At 45.1% G+C, this 14,609-nt stretch overlaps 1 protein-coding gene across 3 annotated transcripts; it reads left to right on the top strand.

Moving 5' to 3' along the window:
• The first annotated feature begins 4,468 nt into the window (after positions 1 to 4,468).
• On the top strand, positions 4,469 to 13,434 carry Hjv (hemojuvelin BMP co-receptor). 3 transcript variants are annotated; one of them, XM_004853928.3, is made up of 4 exons: positions 4,469 to 4,665; positions 5,962 to 6,148; positions 6,513 to 7,063; positions 7,494 to 13,434. In XM_004853928.3, exons 2-4 carry the CDS (start codon positions 6,052 to 6,054, stop codon positions 8,115 to 8,117), a joined length of 1,272 nt encoding a protein of 423 aa, XP_004853985.1. In that variant the 5' UTR covers positions 4,469 to 4,665; positions 5,962 to 6,051; the 3' UTR covers positions 8,118 to 13,434. The 3 variants fall into 3 exon arrangements, with proteins under 3 accessions (XP_004853985.1, XP_004853984.1, XP_021121489.1); XM_004853927.3 differs by having other exon boundaries at positions 4,485 to 4,665; positions 5,650 to 6,148; XM_021265830.2 differs by having other exon boundaries at positions 4,485 to 4,665; positions 5,559 to 6,148.
• Positions 13,435 to 14,609: the final 1,175 nt, after the last annotated feature.

Here is a 14,609-nt window from a genome sequence, read left to right as displayed (position 1 = left end):
CAGAACTTGGGAGGCTGAAGCAGGAGGATCACCACAAATTTGAGGCTAGCCTAGGCTAAAAAGTGAGTTCAAGACCAGCCTAAACAACATGGCAAGACCCTGTCTCAAAAGGAAAAATAAAATAGTGACACAGTGAACATCTTTGTACCCAAATATATTTGTGTGAATATCTGATTATTTCTTTAGGGTAGATTCTTATACGGACCTCCTCCAGGTTATGAAATTGTTCTCCTCTCAAACTACATGAAGAGAAAAAGAATCCTACATTTTCAAACCTTCAGCAAAGCACATAGAACTGCCAACTAAAGCTGTGGGGCAGCAGGAGAAAGTTGCTTTTGCCACCCTGAATTCACACCAATCTTATCCAAGCTGAGTCTACCACCTTGCTTGGAAGTAAACACATAATTTCTGGCCAGGTGTCTGAAACTCCAGCAACAACGATCACAGCTAACACCTAATCTGCACTTGACCTGTGTCAGCAACTCTCCCCGGGATGTAATGATATGCATCTCATGTGGCAGATATCATTTGTTACATACACAGCACCCATGCATGTTCATAGGTGCACACATGGATGTAGTCCCCATGAAAACTGCCAGGAAGATGCGTGATTATCTGTAATGGATAGAATCCCCAAGGGAAGAAATGGTGACACAGAAGGGTCAACTGGACAAGAACCTCCAACTTCCAACCGTTAGGCCTGGGATTTGAACCCAGATAACATGGATCTACAGTGCTCGGACCTCATTGTTGTACTAGGCTTTGTGGACTTGCAGCAGGTGCTCGAGGTCCATCCCACCCCTCAGTTTACAGGAAGGAGCACCTGGGTCCAGAGGGGGTTAGCAAACTACTTCAGGTCACACAGCAGATTGGATGCATCTCGAACCACCCTACATTGCCAGTGGCTGGGGGGGTCTTCAATACCTGTGAGGTTCCCTCCTCTCTGCCCCACCAGGATATCTGCAGGGAGTGGCACCACTGCATTGAGGCGGCAGGTGGGCATGGCTGGCACTGGTCAGGGCACTGTGGAGTTGGAGGCATAGAGGAAGGACCCGCCAGTCTGCCCAGCCACCCTCTTGCTGTAAAACATGATGACTCTCATGTTTTGGTCTTCAGGATTTTCACACAGATAAGTTCAGAAAAAATAATAATTTTCTTGCTTTTTAAACTCAGGACCCAATAAAGTCCACACTCTGCAATTATTTGATGTCTCTTAAATCCCTTTCAGTCTATAGGTTACTTCTCCGTATTTTTTTCCATTTATTTGTTGAAGAACCCAAGTCATTTGTCCTGTATTGTCACAGTCAAAATCTGCACCACTGAAGTACATTTGATGCTCTTGTATTTCCTGCAAATTAGTAGTTAGCTCTAGACTAAAGGTTGTTCAAATTTGGATAAAAGTGTTTTTTGTTTTGTTTTGGCAAGGCTACTTCTTTCTTTCTTTTTTGAGACAAGGTCTCGCTCTGTAATTCAGGGTGGTCTTGAACTCTTTATGTAGCCCAGGCTGGCCTCGAACTCACAGCAATCCTCCTACCTCAGCCTCCTGAGTGCTGGGATTATGATGTGTGCCACCACTCCCAGCATTGCAAGGCTACTATTTCATGCAAGGTGAGTTGTGTACTCCACTTCAAAACAGGAGGACATAATGTTTCCCTCTCTTTTTGTAATGGATTATGGTCACTTTTGCTTATTACTTAGATACATTAATTCATTAGAAATTACACAACACTGGTATTCTGTTACTCCTTCATTTATTCTTTTTTTTTTTTTTTTGGTACTGGGGATTGAACTCAGGACCTTGTGCTTGCGAGGCAGGCGGTGGAACCACTGAGCTAAATCCCCGGACCTTCCTTCATTTATTTATTGGAACACTGCTGGGCCAGGGATTTAGCTCAGTGGTGCTGTCACCTGCCTTGCAAGCACAAGGTCCTAAATTCAATCCTGCTATAAAAAGAAAATTTCCTGTCATCACAAGGCATATTTCCCATAAGAAAACCAGGATAAATACTTGATTCTTTCCAATTACTAGTAGTTTTCAAAATAATGAATTGATCCAGTAGCTCTTTCCAACAAAGATCAATAAGTTTAAATTTTTAACTATCATTGTGAATTCATGGATTTAAACTTAGTAGATGTGTTTTAATCTATTATACATAATACACATTTTGATAATTAAATTGGCTTATCTTTGGCTACTGGTAACTACTATATTCTAGTTGCCTCTGGAATCCTTTTGACATAATCCTAATAGTTTCTGAAAGTTTCCTTGTTTAACTTGGACAATTCCTGTCCCAAACCTGGAATCACCTGTGTCTTCAAGAAATCCTGGTCCCGTTGGAAAAAGGTATTTAGATAGCTCAACTTGGACACTAGGGCATTCATTGCTATGGGGTCACTGTTTCTAGGCTTTTGCAGAATAAACCTAGGAAACTTTTTAGGTTAAAATGCATCATGAACTCAGTTATTCTTGCAATTTAAATTTGGAATTATAGAGTTTTTAAAAACTTAATTTCATCAACATAAATCATTGTCTCTTTATTCCACATAAAAAATCATGGTTCTCAATAACACTGATATTACTCATTTGTTGTTGCTGTTGGTTTTGGTACTAGCAATAGAACTCAGGGCCTTGTGTTTGCCAGGCAGTCACTGTGCCACTGAACTAACTCCCCAGTGGCCCCACCCCTTTTTTGAGACAAGGTCTCAGTATGCAATCCAGGCTGGCCTAGAACTATGTAGCCCAGGCTGGCCTCGAACTTGCAGTGATCCTCCTGCCTCAGCCTCCTGAGTGCTGGGATTACAGGCATGCACCACCACGCCCAGCTCTACTCATTTGTTTTATCCCACAATACACCCCAAGTAGTTCTAGAATAATGCCAACATACACAGAAATAATGCTAACACTACCACCAATAATATGAATACTTTAAAATATTTTTGCACTTATTCTTATTATTAGAATATATTCCATTTTGTATGTTACAGTCAAGTTATTGTGTTTTAAAGTCACTTGAATAGATTAGTTGGGGACATTTTGCATTTTTGTAATAAAACTCTGTGACATGGCCTCATGCAATGGAGAGAAAAACTAAATTTGTCAGTAATCTATGTCTGTCTGTCTGTATGGATGTCCCAGGCATGGTGGTACACACCTGTAATGCCAGCTGCTTGGGATACTGAGGTAGGAGGCTTGAAAGTTCAAGGCCAGCCTGAACATCTTAGAGAGACCTTGTCTCAAAAGAAATCAAAAGGCCTGGGGATGTATCTCAGTGCTTTCTGGGTTCAATCGCTAATACTACAAAAACTACAGTCATGTAAGGTGGCGCATGCCTGTAATCCCAACATGCTGGGAGGCTGAGGCAGGGGGGTCACAATTTAGTCTCAAAAAATAAAAATAAACTGGGAATGTAGCTCAGACCAAAGACCCTGGATGCAATTCCCAGTACCGGGTGTGTGGTGGGAAGGGGAGCATGCATGTCTGAGGAGAATGCTGTGAGGACCTACACATCCTGAACTAAATGTAGAGTTGATTGGTACAGATGCCTCGGTGACACTTCTGTAGTACCCTTGCATTAATTTCTCTCGGCGAGTGCTACAAGATGGAGAGCCCAGACAGGCCTGTGGTTGCACAAAACATTACATGGCTAAATTCCTTGGCTGCAAAATGTTTAAAAGACACAAGTTCATGCTCTTCTACACAAGCATTGTTTTGAATCTTTTTAAACATCTCTCTTCAACTCTCCTCTCCTATGGATTGGTAACCTGCAAAAACCTTTATCTCCATCCCTTCTTCACCTCTTTGCTTTTGTTAGTCTTCTTCCCCAGCAACTCAGAGCTCATATGCTTTGTGTGATGGATGCAGAGGAGGGGGAGGAATTGCTGTACAAACTAAGGTAATGGAAACGGAGGAGGCAAGGGTATAGACAGCTGCAAGATTCTGAGCTAGAGAGACTGAACAACCCCTCATCCTAAACAACTCCAAGCTCAGGTTTCTTCTCTGGACAGCTGGCTTTTTTAGTTTCTGAAATACCCTGCGACGAGGTGGGAGGAGCTGCACACTACCTCTTCGGGGGATCTGGACAGCCAGCTTCATCTCGGATAGGATGAGTAGAAACGACACAGGCTGTTGGATATGGTAGTGACGAGGGTGGTAAATGGGCAATATGCAATTGTCCACTGTAACTTTTAAAGGCCAGGAGCTCATTATCGAGAAGGCTGGAGGGCTTCCTGGAGTAGGCAGTGACTTCAGAGACCTATAAGCTGGAACTGGTTATCTGACTTGCCTGTCTCCCTCAAACACACTTGGCACCTAATATTCCACATTGTCTAATCTTCCTGTCCTCCCCAGTGCCTCCACTCCCATACCCTAGTGCCACCAACCTTCCTGGAATTTTGGACTTAGCTATTTTTAAAACCGTCAACTCAGTAGCCACCTCCCTCCCCCGCTCAGCTGTCCAGTCCTCTGGCAAGCCATGTCCTCCCCCTTCCCCCACACCAAGCCTCCCAGCTCCCTGACCTCAGGGAGATTGCAGCTGGTGTGCGGGCTCCGAAGCTGCGGGAAACATGAAGAAACAGCCGGGGAGCCCCTGGCTGCAACAAGCCAACAGAATAGGCAACCATGGCTGGAGAATTGGATATCAGGGTAATGTCTGACCTCTGGAAACAGTAAGTCAAAATGAGATTGCAATTGCTTTAAAAAGCTTTCCGACTGAGGTGCAACTTTTATAAAATTGCAGACACCTACTTGGCTGTCTCTGGTCCAAAAGTTAGGATGCCCCAATCCCCATTTGTCCTCTGTCTCGTTTCCTCCTGATCTCTGACTGCAGGCCATGTGAAGTATAATGTTCTGTCTCACCTCTGGTGGTCTTAACTATATTTTGTTTGGTTTTGGTTTGCTTTTGGCGGTAGTGATGGGGATCAAACCCAAGACCTTATGCAAACCCAGGGCCTTGTGCATGATAAGCATGCACGTTTCCACTGTGCTACACCCTAACCCTCACTTCAAGACTTCTGGCGAAGTTTTAGGAGTTCTCCATGCCCTCTACTCTGTAGTTTTCTCATTAAGGCCAAATTTAACATTCTTCTACTGTACTCCTACTCAGCAGTACTCTCCATATTGGGCTGCCAAGGGCTTCCAAGGCTACTCCTTGGTGTATATGATTTGTCCCACAACTCCAGCCCCTCTGTCCTACTCTCCCTCCTGCAGGACCCTTTCCCTAATCATAACCTTACTTCAAAAGATGTGAATTTGGCAGGAGGGAGGTAAGGAGTTAGCCTCTCTCCAGCCAGTGCCCTCAAAAGACGAGGAACTTCTGATTTTGTGAAGGAAAGAATGGTTCTTCAATTAGGTTTGGAAAAATACAAGAATTGTTAATTTAGTAGAAAACAAATATTGAATCACATGCTTTGTTGGCAGCCTTTTTTCTGTGAGTAGAAGGATTATGACTGCAGGCCTCTGGAGCACATGGAAGAGACTGGCTCCCTTTCCGTTTGAGGATTAATGATCTAGAGGGCATGAGTATCCCATCTTTACTCTTTTTTGTGTTCTTTTGACACAGAAGAGAAAAGGAAATGAATGGCTCCTGGAGGGTGTCTCCTGTGATGGGAGGGACGGCAAGAGATCCGTTTCTGAAGTATTTTCAATCCTAGCTCTAGGATGGCTGAGATCTACTGTCCCCAGGACTCCTTCAAACATATCTGCTGTTCGGTAGCTCAGGATGGGCCAATGCAGTGGACTCTGACCCCCGTCAAGTTCACTCAACTCCCCTCCGCCCCCACCTCGAGGTATTGCACAAGGGAGCTGAGCGTGAACACAGGAGCAGGGGCCAGAGGCTCCCCAGCTACACTCATGGTCTCCGGTCTGCTCATCCTTTTCTTGATCTCCCCAGATTCTCTTCACACCAACCCTCCCGATCTTCAATTCTCCTCTTTCCCCATGCCCAGCCAAATTTCTTTTTTCAGTCACTTCCAGGACTGCTGGTCAAAATTCACTAGGTAGGAAGGTCATCAGCTGGGAAGAACCGGCGCCTGGGGGGACCTGGCTGGATAGGCATGGGGGATCCGAGTCGGTCCCCTGGTCCCCGGTCCCCCCATGGCAGTCCCCCAACCCTAAGCACTCTCACTCTCCTGCTGCTCCTCTGTGGACACGGTAAGGAAGGGTCAGGGAAGGGCTGGGGAAGCTCGAGGGCAGGCCGCAGGGGGGGGGGGGTGTGAGCGTGGGAGGGAGGACCTGCGGGTATGAGCCCCGTGTTCGGTTGCCCGCCTCGAGTAGCTGTATTTTCCATTCAACCTGGGGGAGGGCACTGGGATAGTGCTCTGGTCGGCAGGGAGAAGAGATCAGGGGATGGCGCCTTTTCAGCGAGACTGAAGGAGGAGAGAAGGGGGCGCCGACTGCTGGGGGCCTTAGCCAGTGCAGGGCAGCGGACGTCCGGTGTTGGTTTGGGAGAGCGAGGCGCGCGCTCCGTGGAGCGGGGGTCTGGGGAGCCGCTCACCGTCCCTCCCTCTGTCCTCAGCTCACTCTCAGTGCAAGATCCTCCGCTGCAACGCCGAGTACGTGTCGTCCACCCTGAGCCTCCGGGCCGGGGGCTCCCCCGGAGCTCTCCGCAGAGGCGGCGACAGCCGGGGCGGCGGGGCGGGCGGGCTGTGCCGAGCCCTGCGCTCCTACGAGCTCTGCACGCGACGCACGGCCCGCACCTGCCGCGGGGACCTGGCCTTCCACTCGGCGGTGCACGGCATCGAGGACCTCATGATCCAGCACAACTGCTCGCGCCAGGGGCCCGCGGAGCCGCCCCCGCCCCGCGGCCCCGCGCTCCAGGGCGCCGGCCCCAGGCCCCCCATCCCCGACCCCTGCGACTACGAGGGCCGCTTCTCCCGGCTGCACGGACGCTCCCCGGGCTTCTTGCACTGCGCCTCCTTCGGGGATCCCCACGTGCGCAGCTTCCACCACCACTTTCACACGTGCCGCGTCCAAGGAGCTTGGCCCCTGCTGGATAACGACTTCCTTTTTGTCCAGGCCACCAGCTCCCCCGTGGCCTCGGGGGCCAACGCTACCACCACCCGGAAGGTCAGGCGCTCAGTTCTCCTCTCCGGTCACCCCCGGGGACCACTCCCTCCCACCCCCTTCCCTTTCTTCCGGAACCACGCTTGCCTCGGGAGTCTTCACTGCCTCCTAACAAACACTGTAAAGCAGTTTCCCTTGCTGCGAATTGCACGCAGGTGCAGAAAACACTGAAGAGAAAGCTGGGACTAGGAGAGCTAGGGCGTCTCACAAGGGATGCTGTTCTTTCTCCTTGGGAGTTGCTGAGATTGAGACCAAAAAATAGAGGGTGGGCCTAGGGATGAGGCGACCGGAGTCGGAATAGGAGAAGGGATGGAGACACCTGGGCGTGAAGGAACCTTGCGTCCTTCCTTGGGTCAGATCCCTGTGTATGGGGCTGACTGGTGGGAGGATGCATTGGGCCCAGAATGAACTGTTTTCCCTCTTGCCCTCACAGCTCACCGTCATTTTTAAGAACATGCAGGAATGCATCGATCAGAAGGTCTACCAGGCTGAGGTGGACAATCTCCCCGCAGCCTTTGAGGACGGTTCTATCAATGGAGGTGACCGTCCTGGCGGCTCAAGTTTGTCCATTCGAACTGCTAACCCTGGGAGCCATGTGGAGATCCGAGCTGCCTATATTGGCACAACTATAGTCATCCGGCAGACGGCTGGGCAGCTCTCCTTCTCCATCAGAGTAGCAGAAGATGTGGCCAGGGCCTTCTCAGCTGAGCAGGACCTGCAGCTCTGTGTTGGGGGCTGTCCCCCGAGTCAGCGACTGTCTCGCTCAGAGCGCAGTCGCCGGGGAACTATCACCCTAGACACTGCCAGACAGCTGTGCAAGGAAGGTCTTCCGGTTGAAGACGCTTACTTCCAGTCCTGTGTCTTTGATGTTTCAATCTCTGGTGACCCCAACTTTACTGCGGCGGCTCAGGCAGCTCTGGAGGATGCCCGAGCGTTCCTGCCAGACTTAGAGAAGCTGCACCTCTTCCCCTCAGATGCAGGAGCTCCTCTCTCCCCTGAAACCTTCCCAGCCCCACTTCTTTCAGGGCTGTTTGTTCTATGGCTTTGCATTCAGTAAGTAGGCGAGCAATCTCCTGACTAATTTGGGAATGTTTTGGGGACAAAGGTTGGCATGGAGGAATACAAAGAGCTGCTAAGAAAACAGTGGCAACTAAGAGATATGTGAACCAAATGACACTTATCCCCAGAGTCAGATGAGCTGGAGTCCAGGGTTGAAATGATCATAGAATAAGGATTCTGGGCAAGGCTTTTGCATTCCAGATCTCTGGAGGGACTCTTCACCAATTGCCTCCGTCCTATTTATAGTAAACCGATTGTTCTAATCCATCTATTCCTGAGATGGCTCAACAAGCCTGGGGTTTTGAGTGTCCTGATGATCAGTAAAGAACTTAAGCATTGATGTTTTTAAAGGGCAAGAACTAAAAGAGAAAGACATGACCATTACCCATGAGAAACTCGAAAAAGGGAAAAAGAATTAGAGAAAAAAGTCTATTTGATGAGTATATGTGAGTAAGGTATATTTGGCCTTCTTGGTTCAGAAATGAAGAGGGCATTGTTTGGGTCTTAGGTGAAGGGGATTGTACTTTGGAGAATGACACAGATAGGACAGAAGCTATTATCCCGACTCCTAACTAATCTGTTATTAAAGCTATTTATTCTCCCCACTGTCCTCTGCTGCCTATGTTGAATCTTTCTATATATGTGTCCCATGGAACAAAGGCAGTGGGCTCACCTCACTGAAAGAAGGCTCAGATGTTACTAGCTCTTCTTTCTGTCCTCAGGGAATTTGTAGGCTATTAGAGAAACAAAATGATTGACACAAAGGAATCGAGTGTGTAATTTACTAAATTCTATGGTAAACTGGGTGTGGTGCTGCATGCCTATAATCTAAGCACTCTGGGAGGCTGAGGCAGGAGGATCACAAATTTAAACCCACCATGAGCAATTCAGTGAGATCCTGTCTCAAAATTTAAAAAAAAATTATTTTGTTGTTTTTTGGGGACAGGGTCTTGCTTTGTAGTGCAGGCTGGCTTGAACTCACTGTGTAGCCCAGGCTGGCCTTGAACTTGCTGCACTCCTCCTGCCTTGGCCTCTGAGTGCTGGGGGATTACAAGCATCCACCACCATGCCTGGCAAAAAAAAATATTTTTTTTTTTGAGAACTGGAATGTGTCTCAGTGCAAAGGCCCTGGGTTCTATCCTAGTACTAGAAAAAAAATTATATGCTATAAACATGCGTGCATATATATCTCTGTGGTATGATGCTTTTAATTCTTTTGGAAAGATACCCAGAAGAGGAATAGCTGGGTCCAATGGGACCTCTAATCCTAGTCTTTTGAGGAATCTCCACACTGATTTCCACAGTGGTTTCTCCAATGTGCTCTCCTACCAGCAGTGGAGAAGGGTTCCTTTTCCCCACAGCCCCTCCAGCATTTGTTGTTAGGAACAGATTAGAAGACACAGAAACAACCCAAACACACTCAGCCTCCTTATCTTTGACAAAGGGGCCAAACACTTCACTGGAAGGATAGCCTCTTTAGTAAGTGGCGCTGGGAATACTGGCTTTCCACATACCAAAGACCAAATCTAGACCTGTATTTCTCACCGTGCACTAAACTAAAATCAAAATGGATCAAAGATCAAAATATTAAAACAGAAACACTAAGTCGGCTGGAAGAGAGAATAGGCAGAACTGTTGAGGACACAGGAGTAGGCAAAGACTTCATGAACAAAACACGGGAAATACTACAAAGAATCAACTGGGACCTCATCCTATTAAAAAGCTTTTGTACTACAAGAGAAATCACAAACAGAGTGGAGAGACAACCCATAGAGTGGGGAAAAATTTTAGCCAGTATCCTCAGGCAAAGGGCTAAAATCTAGAACATGCAAAGATCTAATCACATATCGATTATTACTTTCTTGTCTCCTCATGCCCGGCTCTCTGACAACCCTCCCCCAACATGTGTAGCCACACTGGTCTGGGTGTATGAAACAGGGAGTCCCAGCTGCCGTTTCAGACTTCTGCAATTCTTCCCCTGGTTTCCCTCCTTTAAAGCACAGCCTGATGCTTTCTTTTTGGGGATCGAACTGGGGACCTTGTGCTTTCGAGGCAGGTGGTGGCACTGCTGAGCTAAATCCCCAGCCCTGCCCTGATGCTTTCTGAAATAACCTTTAACCTGGAAAAGAATTTGTCAGAATGGGAGAAAATGAAGGGCAGAAGGTTAGGGTACTACACTCAGGGCTGTACCTAAACTTACAAATAATATAGCCTTTTATTTTGTTTTGCTTTTCTTGCACTAGGAGTTGAACCCAAGGCCTCCAACACGCTAGGAAAGTACTCTACCACTGAGCTGCAACCTCAGCGAGCTTCTCCCCACCACCTTCTTTCCTTTTTAGTTTTCTTCCAGTACTGGGGATTGAACCCAGGGAATGCTGAACTACATCCCCAGTACTTTTTATTTTATTTTGAGACAGTGTCTCACTAAGTTGCTAAGGCTGGGCTCAAACTTGTGATCCTCCTGCCTAAGCTTCTTGAGGACCTGTGTTATAGGCTTGGGCCACTGTGCCTGGCAAACAGACATTTTAATGCAAACATTTTTTTAAAAGAACAGCTCCTTGTATTGGAGCTCTTAATTCAAGAGTAACTTTATCCCACAAGTGTGGAAATTCCAAGTCAGTTAAGAAGAATTGCAAAGCCAACTGGTGAATAATACTCATTTCCTGTCCTTTAACAGTCTTCCTTTGCTGAGCTTAGAGTGGAGTATTACCAGTGGAGTATTTAAAAATGGATAGGTCATATCTGGGCATGGTAGCATATATCTATAATCCCAGCACTCTGGGAACTGAGAGGCAGGAGGATTGCAAATTCAAACCCAGTGTAAGGAACTCTGAGACTTAGGGAGACCCTGTCTCAAAATTTAAAAAAAAATTTTTTTTGGTTTTTGTTTAAAGAGCTGGGGATGTAGCTCAGTGCAAAGGCCTTGAATTCAAATTTAAAAAGAGTTCAAAATAAGTACATGAAAAGATACTCAAGATAATCAGTCATTGGCTGAGCATGGTGGCACATCCATGTAATCTCAGCACTTGGGAGGCTGAGGCAGGAAGGTTGCCATGAGTTCAAGGCCAGCCTGGACTACACAGTGAGTCCAAGACCAGGCTGAACTCTGTAGGGAGACCTTGTCTCAAAAAAAATGAAAACAAAACAAAACAACAACAAAAAATATCATTCATTGGGGGAAAATCCACATTGAATTAAAACCATAATGAGACAACAGTGAAAACTCAAAAATTAAAATTAAAAAGATTGGCAATACCAAATGTTGGTGAGAATGTAAAATAGTACAATCATTGTGTGAAATCATTTGGCAGGTTATTTTTTTTTAAGTAAATATACCATTAGTATATAATCTAGACATTCCAGTCCTAGGCATTGACTCAAAAGAAATAATATTTGTGCACAAAACTTGCACATGAATGTTCATAAAAGTTTTATCTGTAATACACAAACATATACTAATAAAAAGGCAAAAATAAAAATAAAGCAATGAGGACAATATGGAATATAAGAGAATGCTTTATCTGTAATAACCAAAAATTCGAAACAACCCAATGTTCATCAACAAGTGAAGGATACACCAATTGCAGCAAATCTGTAGAAGAGAATATTACTTAGCAATCAAAAACAATACATACAACAGCATAAATGAATCCCAAAGTAATAATGCAAGTTGAAAGAAACCATATAACTGTCTGTTTTCTATTACTGTAATGAAATAACTAAGGCTGCATAACTTTTAAAGAAAAAAGGTTTAGTATAACTTCATTGAGAAAGGAGGTTTATTTAATTTAAGTTCTGGAGGCTCACAGGCATGGTGCAGCACAGCTGGAGCACAGTGCAGGAGGGAGGATTGCGTAGAAAGACAGGATACCAGAGACAGATTCCGGGTGGGGCTTTCTCCTGGATAACTTGCTCTGGTGGGAAGTAACTCTGGGTCCCATGAAAATGACTTAACCCTTCTGAGGGAAGTCCCCCCCACTGCCTAAGCACCTTCCACTAGGCCCCACTCTTTTTTATTTTGGTACCAGAGATCGAATTTGGGACCTTGCGCTTGTGAGGCAGGTGGTGGCACCACTGAGCTAAATCCCTGGCCCTAGGCCCCACTCTTAAAAGCTCTGTCACCCCAGCATTGCCACAGTAAGAACCAAGCCTCTGACATAACTCTGTCTTTAAAAATGTTTTAATAGTACCTGTTTGCAGTATATAATGTTTACTTTCATCTTAGGGAGTGGGCACATGCACTTAGCACACCGTAATCCTCTTTATTCCCTTCCCTCTCTCCCTCCCCGTTCTCTAGGTCCCTTCCTATTCTCAAATGATCCTCTCCCAGGTAACACACGAACTCCTGGGCACAAACCACATCCAAATCCAGCAAAGCCAAACCAAACCAAAATAAAAACATACTTTGTTTCCATTTGTGTAAAATCACACAAAATGCAAACTGACAGTGAAAGAAAGGATATCAATGGATGCTTGGGATTGCCAGAGTGGGGAGAGGGGCCAGGGGGAACTTTCCAGAGTGATAGGCTCGCTCGTTATCTTGATTGTGGGAGTCATCTCAACCCATGCAATTATACCCTTAAAATACAAGCAATTTGGGCTGGGGATTTAGCCCAGTGGTTCTGCCGCATGCCTTGGAAGCACAAGGACCTGAGTTCAATCCCTGGTACCAAAAAAAAAAAAAAAACAAAAAAAAACCAAGCAATTTACCATCTGTTAGGTATACTGAAATAAAGTAGTTTTTTTTCATGGCTAGGCAAGCCAACATGGCAGCACATGCCTGTAATCCCAGCATTCAGGAGGCTGAGGCAGGAGCACAAGGCCAGCCTGGCATACATAGTGAGACCCTGTCTCAAAAAACAAAAATGAAAATGAAAACCAAACCAACCAAACAAACAAACAAAGAAAAACAACAATAAAAAAAGAAAAAAGTAGATAGTCTAGGAGCAGTCATGCATCCCTCTAATCCCAGCTATTTGGGAAGCTGAGGCAGAAGTATCTCAAATTCAAGGCCAGCCTGGATGATTTAGTGAGATTCTAAAAAAAGGCTAAGGATGTAAAGCAGTGTGAAGTCTTGGGTTCAGTATCTAGTACAGTAAAATCAATCAATCAATCTATCATCTATCTATCATCTATCATCTTTTAAAATGGGAAGCCTACCTTTCTCTCTTCTTTCGGTGATCAGACAAAAGGCTTAGGAAAGAAAGATTTAAAAACACAGGGCTGGGGATTTAGTTCAGTGGTTCCAGCGCCTGCCTCACAAGCGCAAGGACCCGAGTTTGATCCCTGGTACCAAAAAAAGAAAAAAAAGAAAACACAGCCTTTCCTCCTAGGAAAACACGGGAAAAATGAGATGACAAGGCGAGGGAAGAAGGTACTAAATTATTTTATATTGCCTTTTCTACGACAAGGTCCATATTCCTTTCTCCATAATGTCAATTCGCAAGGTCAGAGACCTTGAAAATGATGGGTATTTTCCAGTTTCAAACCCGACACTATTTCAAAATTCTGACTTCCCACTTCACCAGTAGTCAGCAGGGGGCGCTGGTGACTAAAAAGTCACTCAGGGAGACCGGGCCAAGTATCCAGGAATCAGAAAATTAATTTCTTCAGGTTATCTGATATGTTGACCATTTGATATAAAATATTAATAGGTATTTGACAAAATTGGCATTTAAGGAATAAATGAAGATAGATGTAAACTAAAGTATTTAAATAATATAACTACACAATAAAAGGTTGTTCAATATACAAAATATAGTGCTTGGCTCAACAGTGGGTATTATTTACAAGGTGAAAATAATGTACTTGTTGATGACTGACTTAGCTAAAACTGTGATACAGTTACTGAGACGATGAGATCAAAGGGAAGGGAAGATGGAGATATAGTTTGATGCAACAGCTGTAATTTTGAGCTGGGTATTAGCTCAACAGTAGAGTGCTGGCCTGGGATGAAAGAGGCCTTGGATTTGCTCCCAAACACCACAAAAAATATTTTAATAAAAAAAGAGTTAAAATTTCAGTCACTGGTCAGGTGTGATGATGGGACATGCCTGTAATTCTAACACTTGGGGAGGCTGAGACAGGAGGATCACTGTGAGTTTGAGGCCAGCCTTGGCTCCATAGTGAAGTCAAGGCCAGTCTGAACTACACAGCAAGACCTTATCCCCCAAAAGAAAAAAATTCAATTACTATAACTCAAAGATAGTAGATATGTCTAATATTTCTAAATTTAAAAATAAATGAGTACCAAAAAAATAAATTAGGAAACAAACATGAAGAAAATTGCAAATGAAAAGTTGAATTAAAAAATAGTCTGAGTTGCTGTTTTATTGTACAAGCATTTAATATCATATAATTTTTACTGCATTATATTTCTTTTTTGTTTATTTGTTTTGTTTTTGCTTGTTTGTTTGTTTTAAAATTAATTTTATTGGGGGCTGGGGATTTAGCTCAGTGGTTCTGCCACCTGCCTCGAAAGCACAAGGTC

This window comes from Heterocephalus glaber, unplaced genomic scaffold (genome assembly GCF_053883595.1).
Source record: "Heterocephalus glaber isolate CG9 unplaced genomic scaffold, H.glaber_assembly_v1.0 deba00001442, whole genome shotgun sequence".
NCBI classification, from domain to species: Eukaryota; Metazoa; Chordata; class Mammalia; order Rodentia; family Bathyergidae; genus Heterocephalus; species Heterocephalus glaber.
Note: the sequence above shows the minus strand (reverse complement) of the source record. Positions and strands in the feature narration are given on the sequence as shown.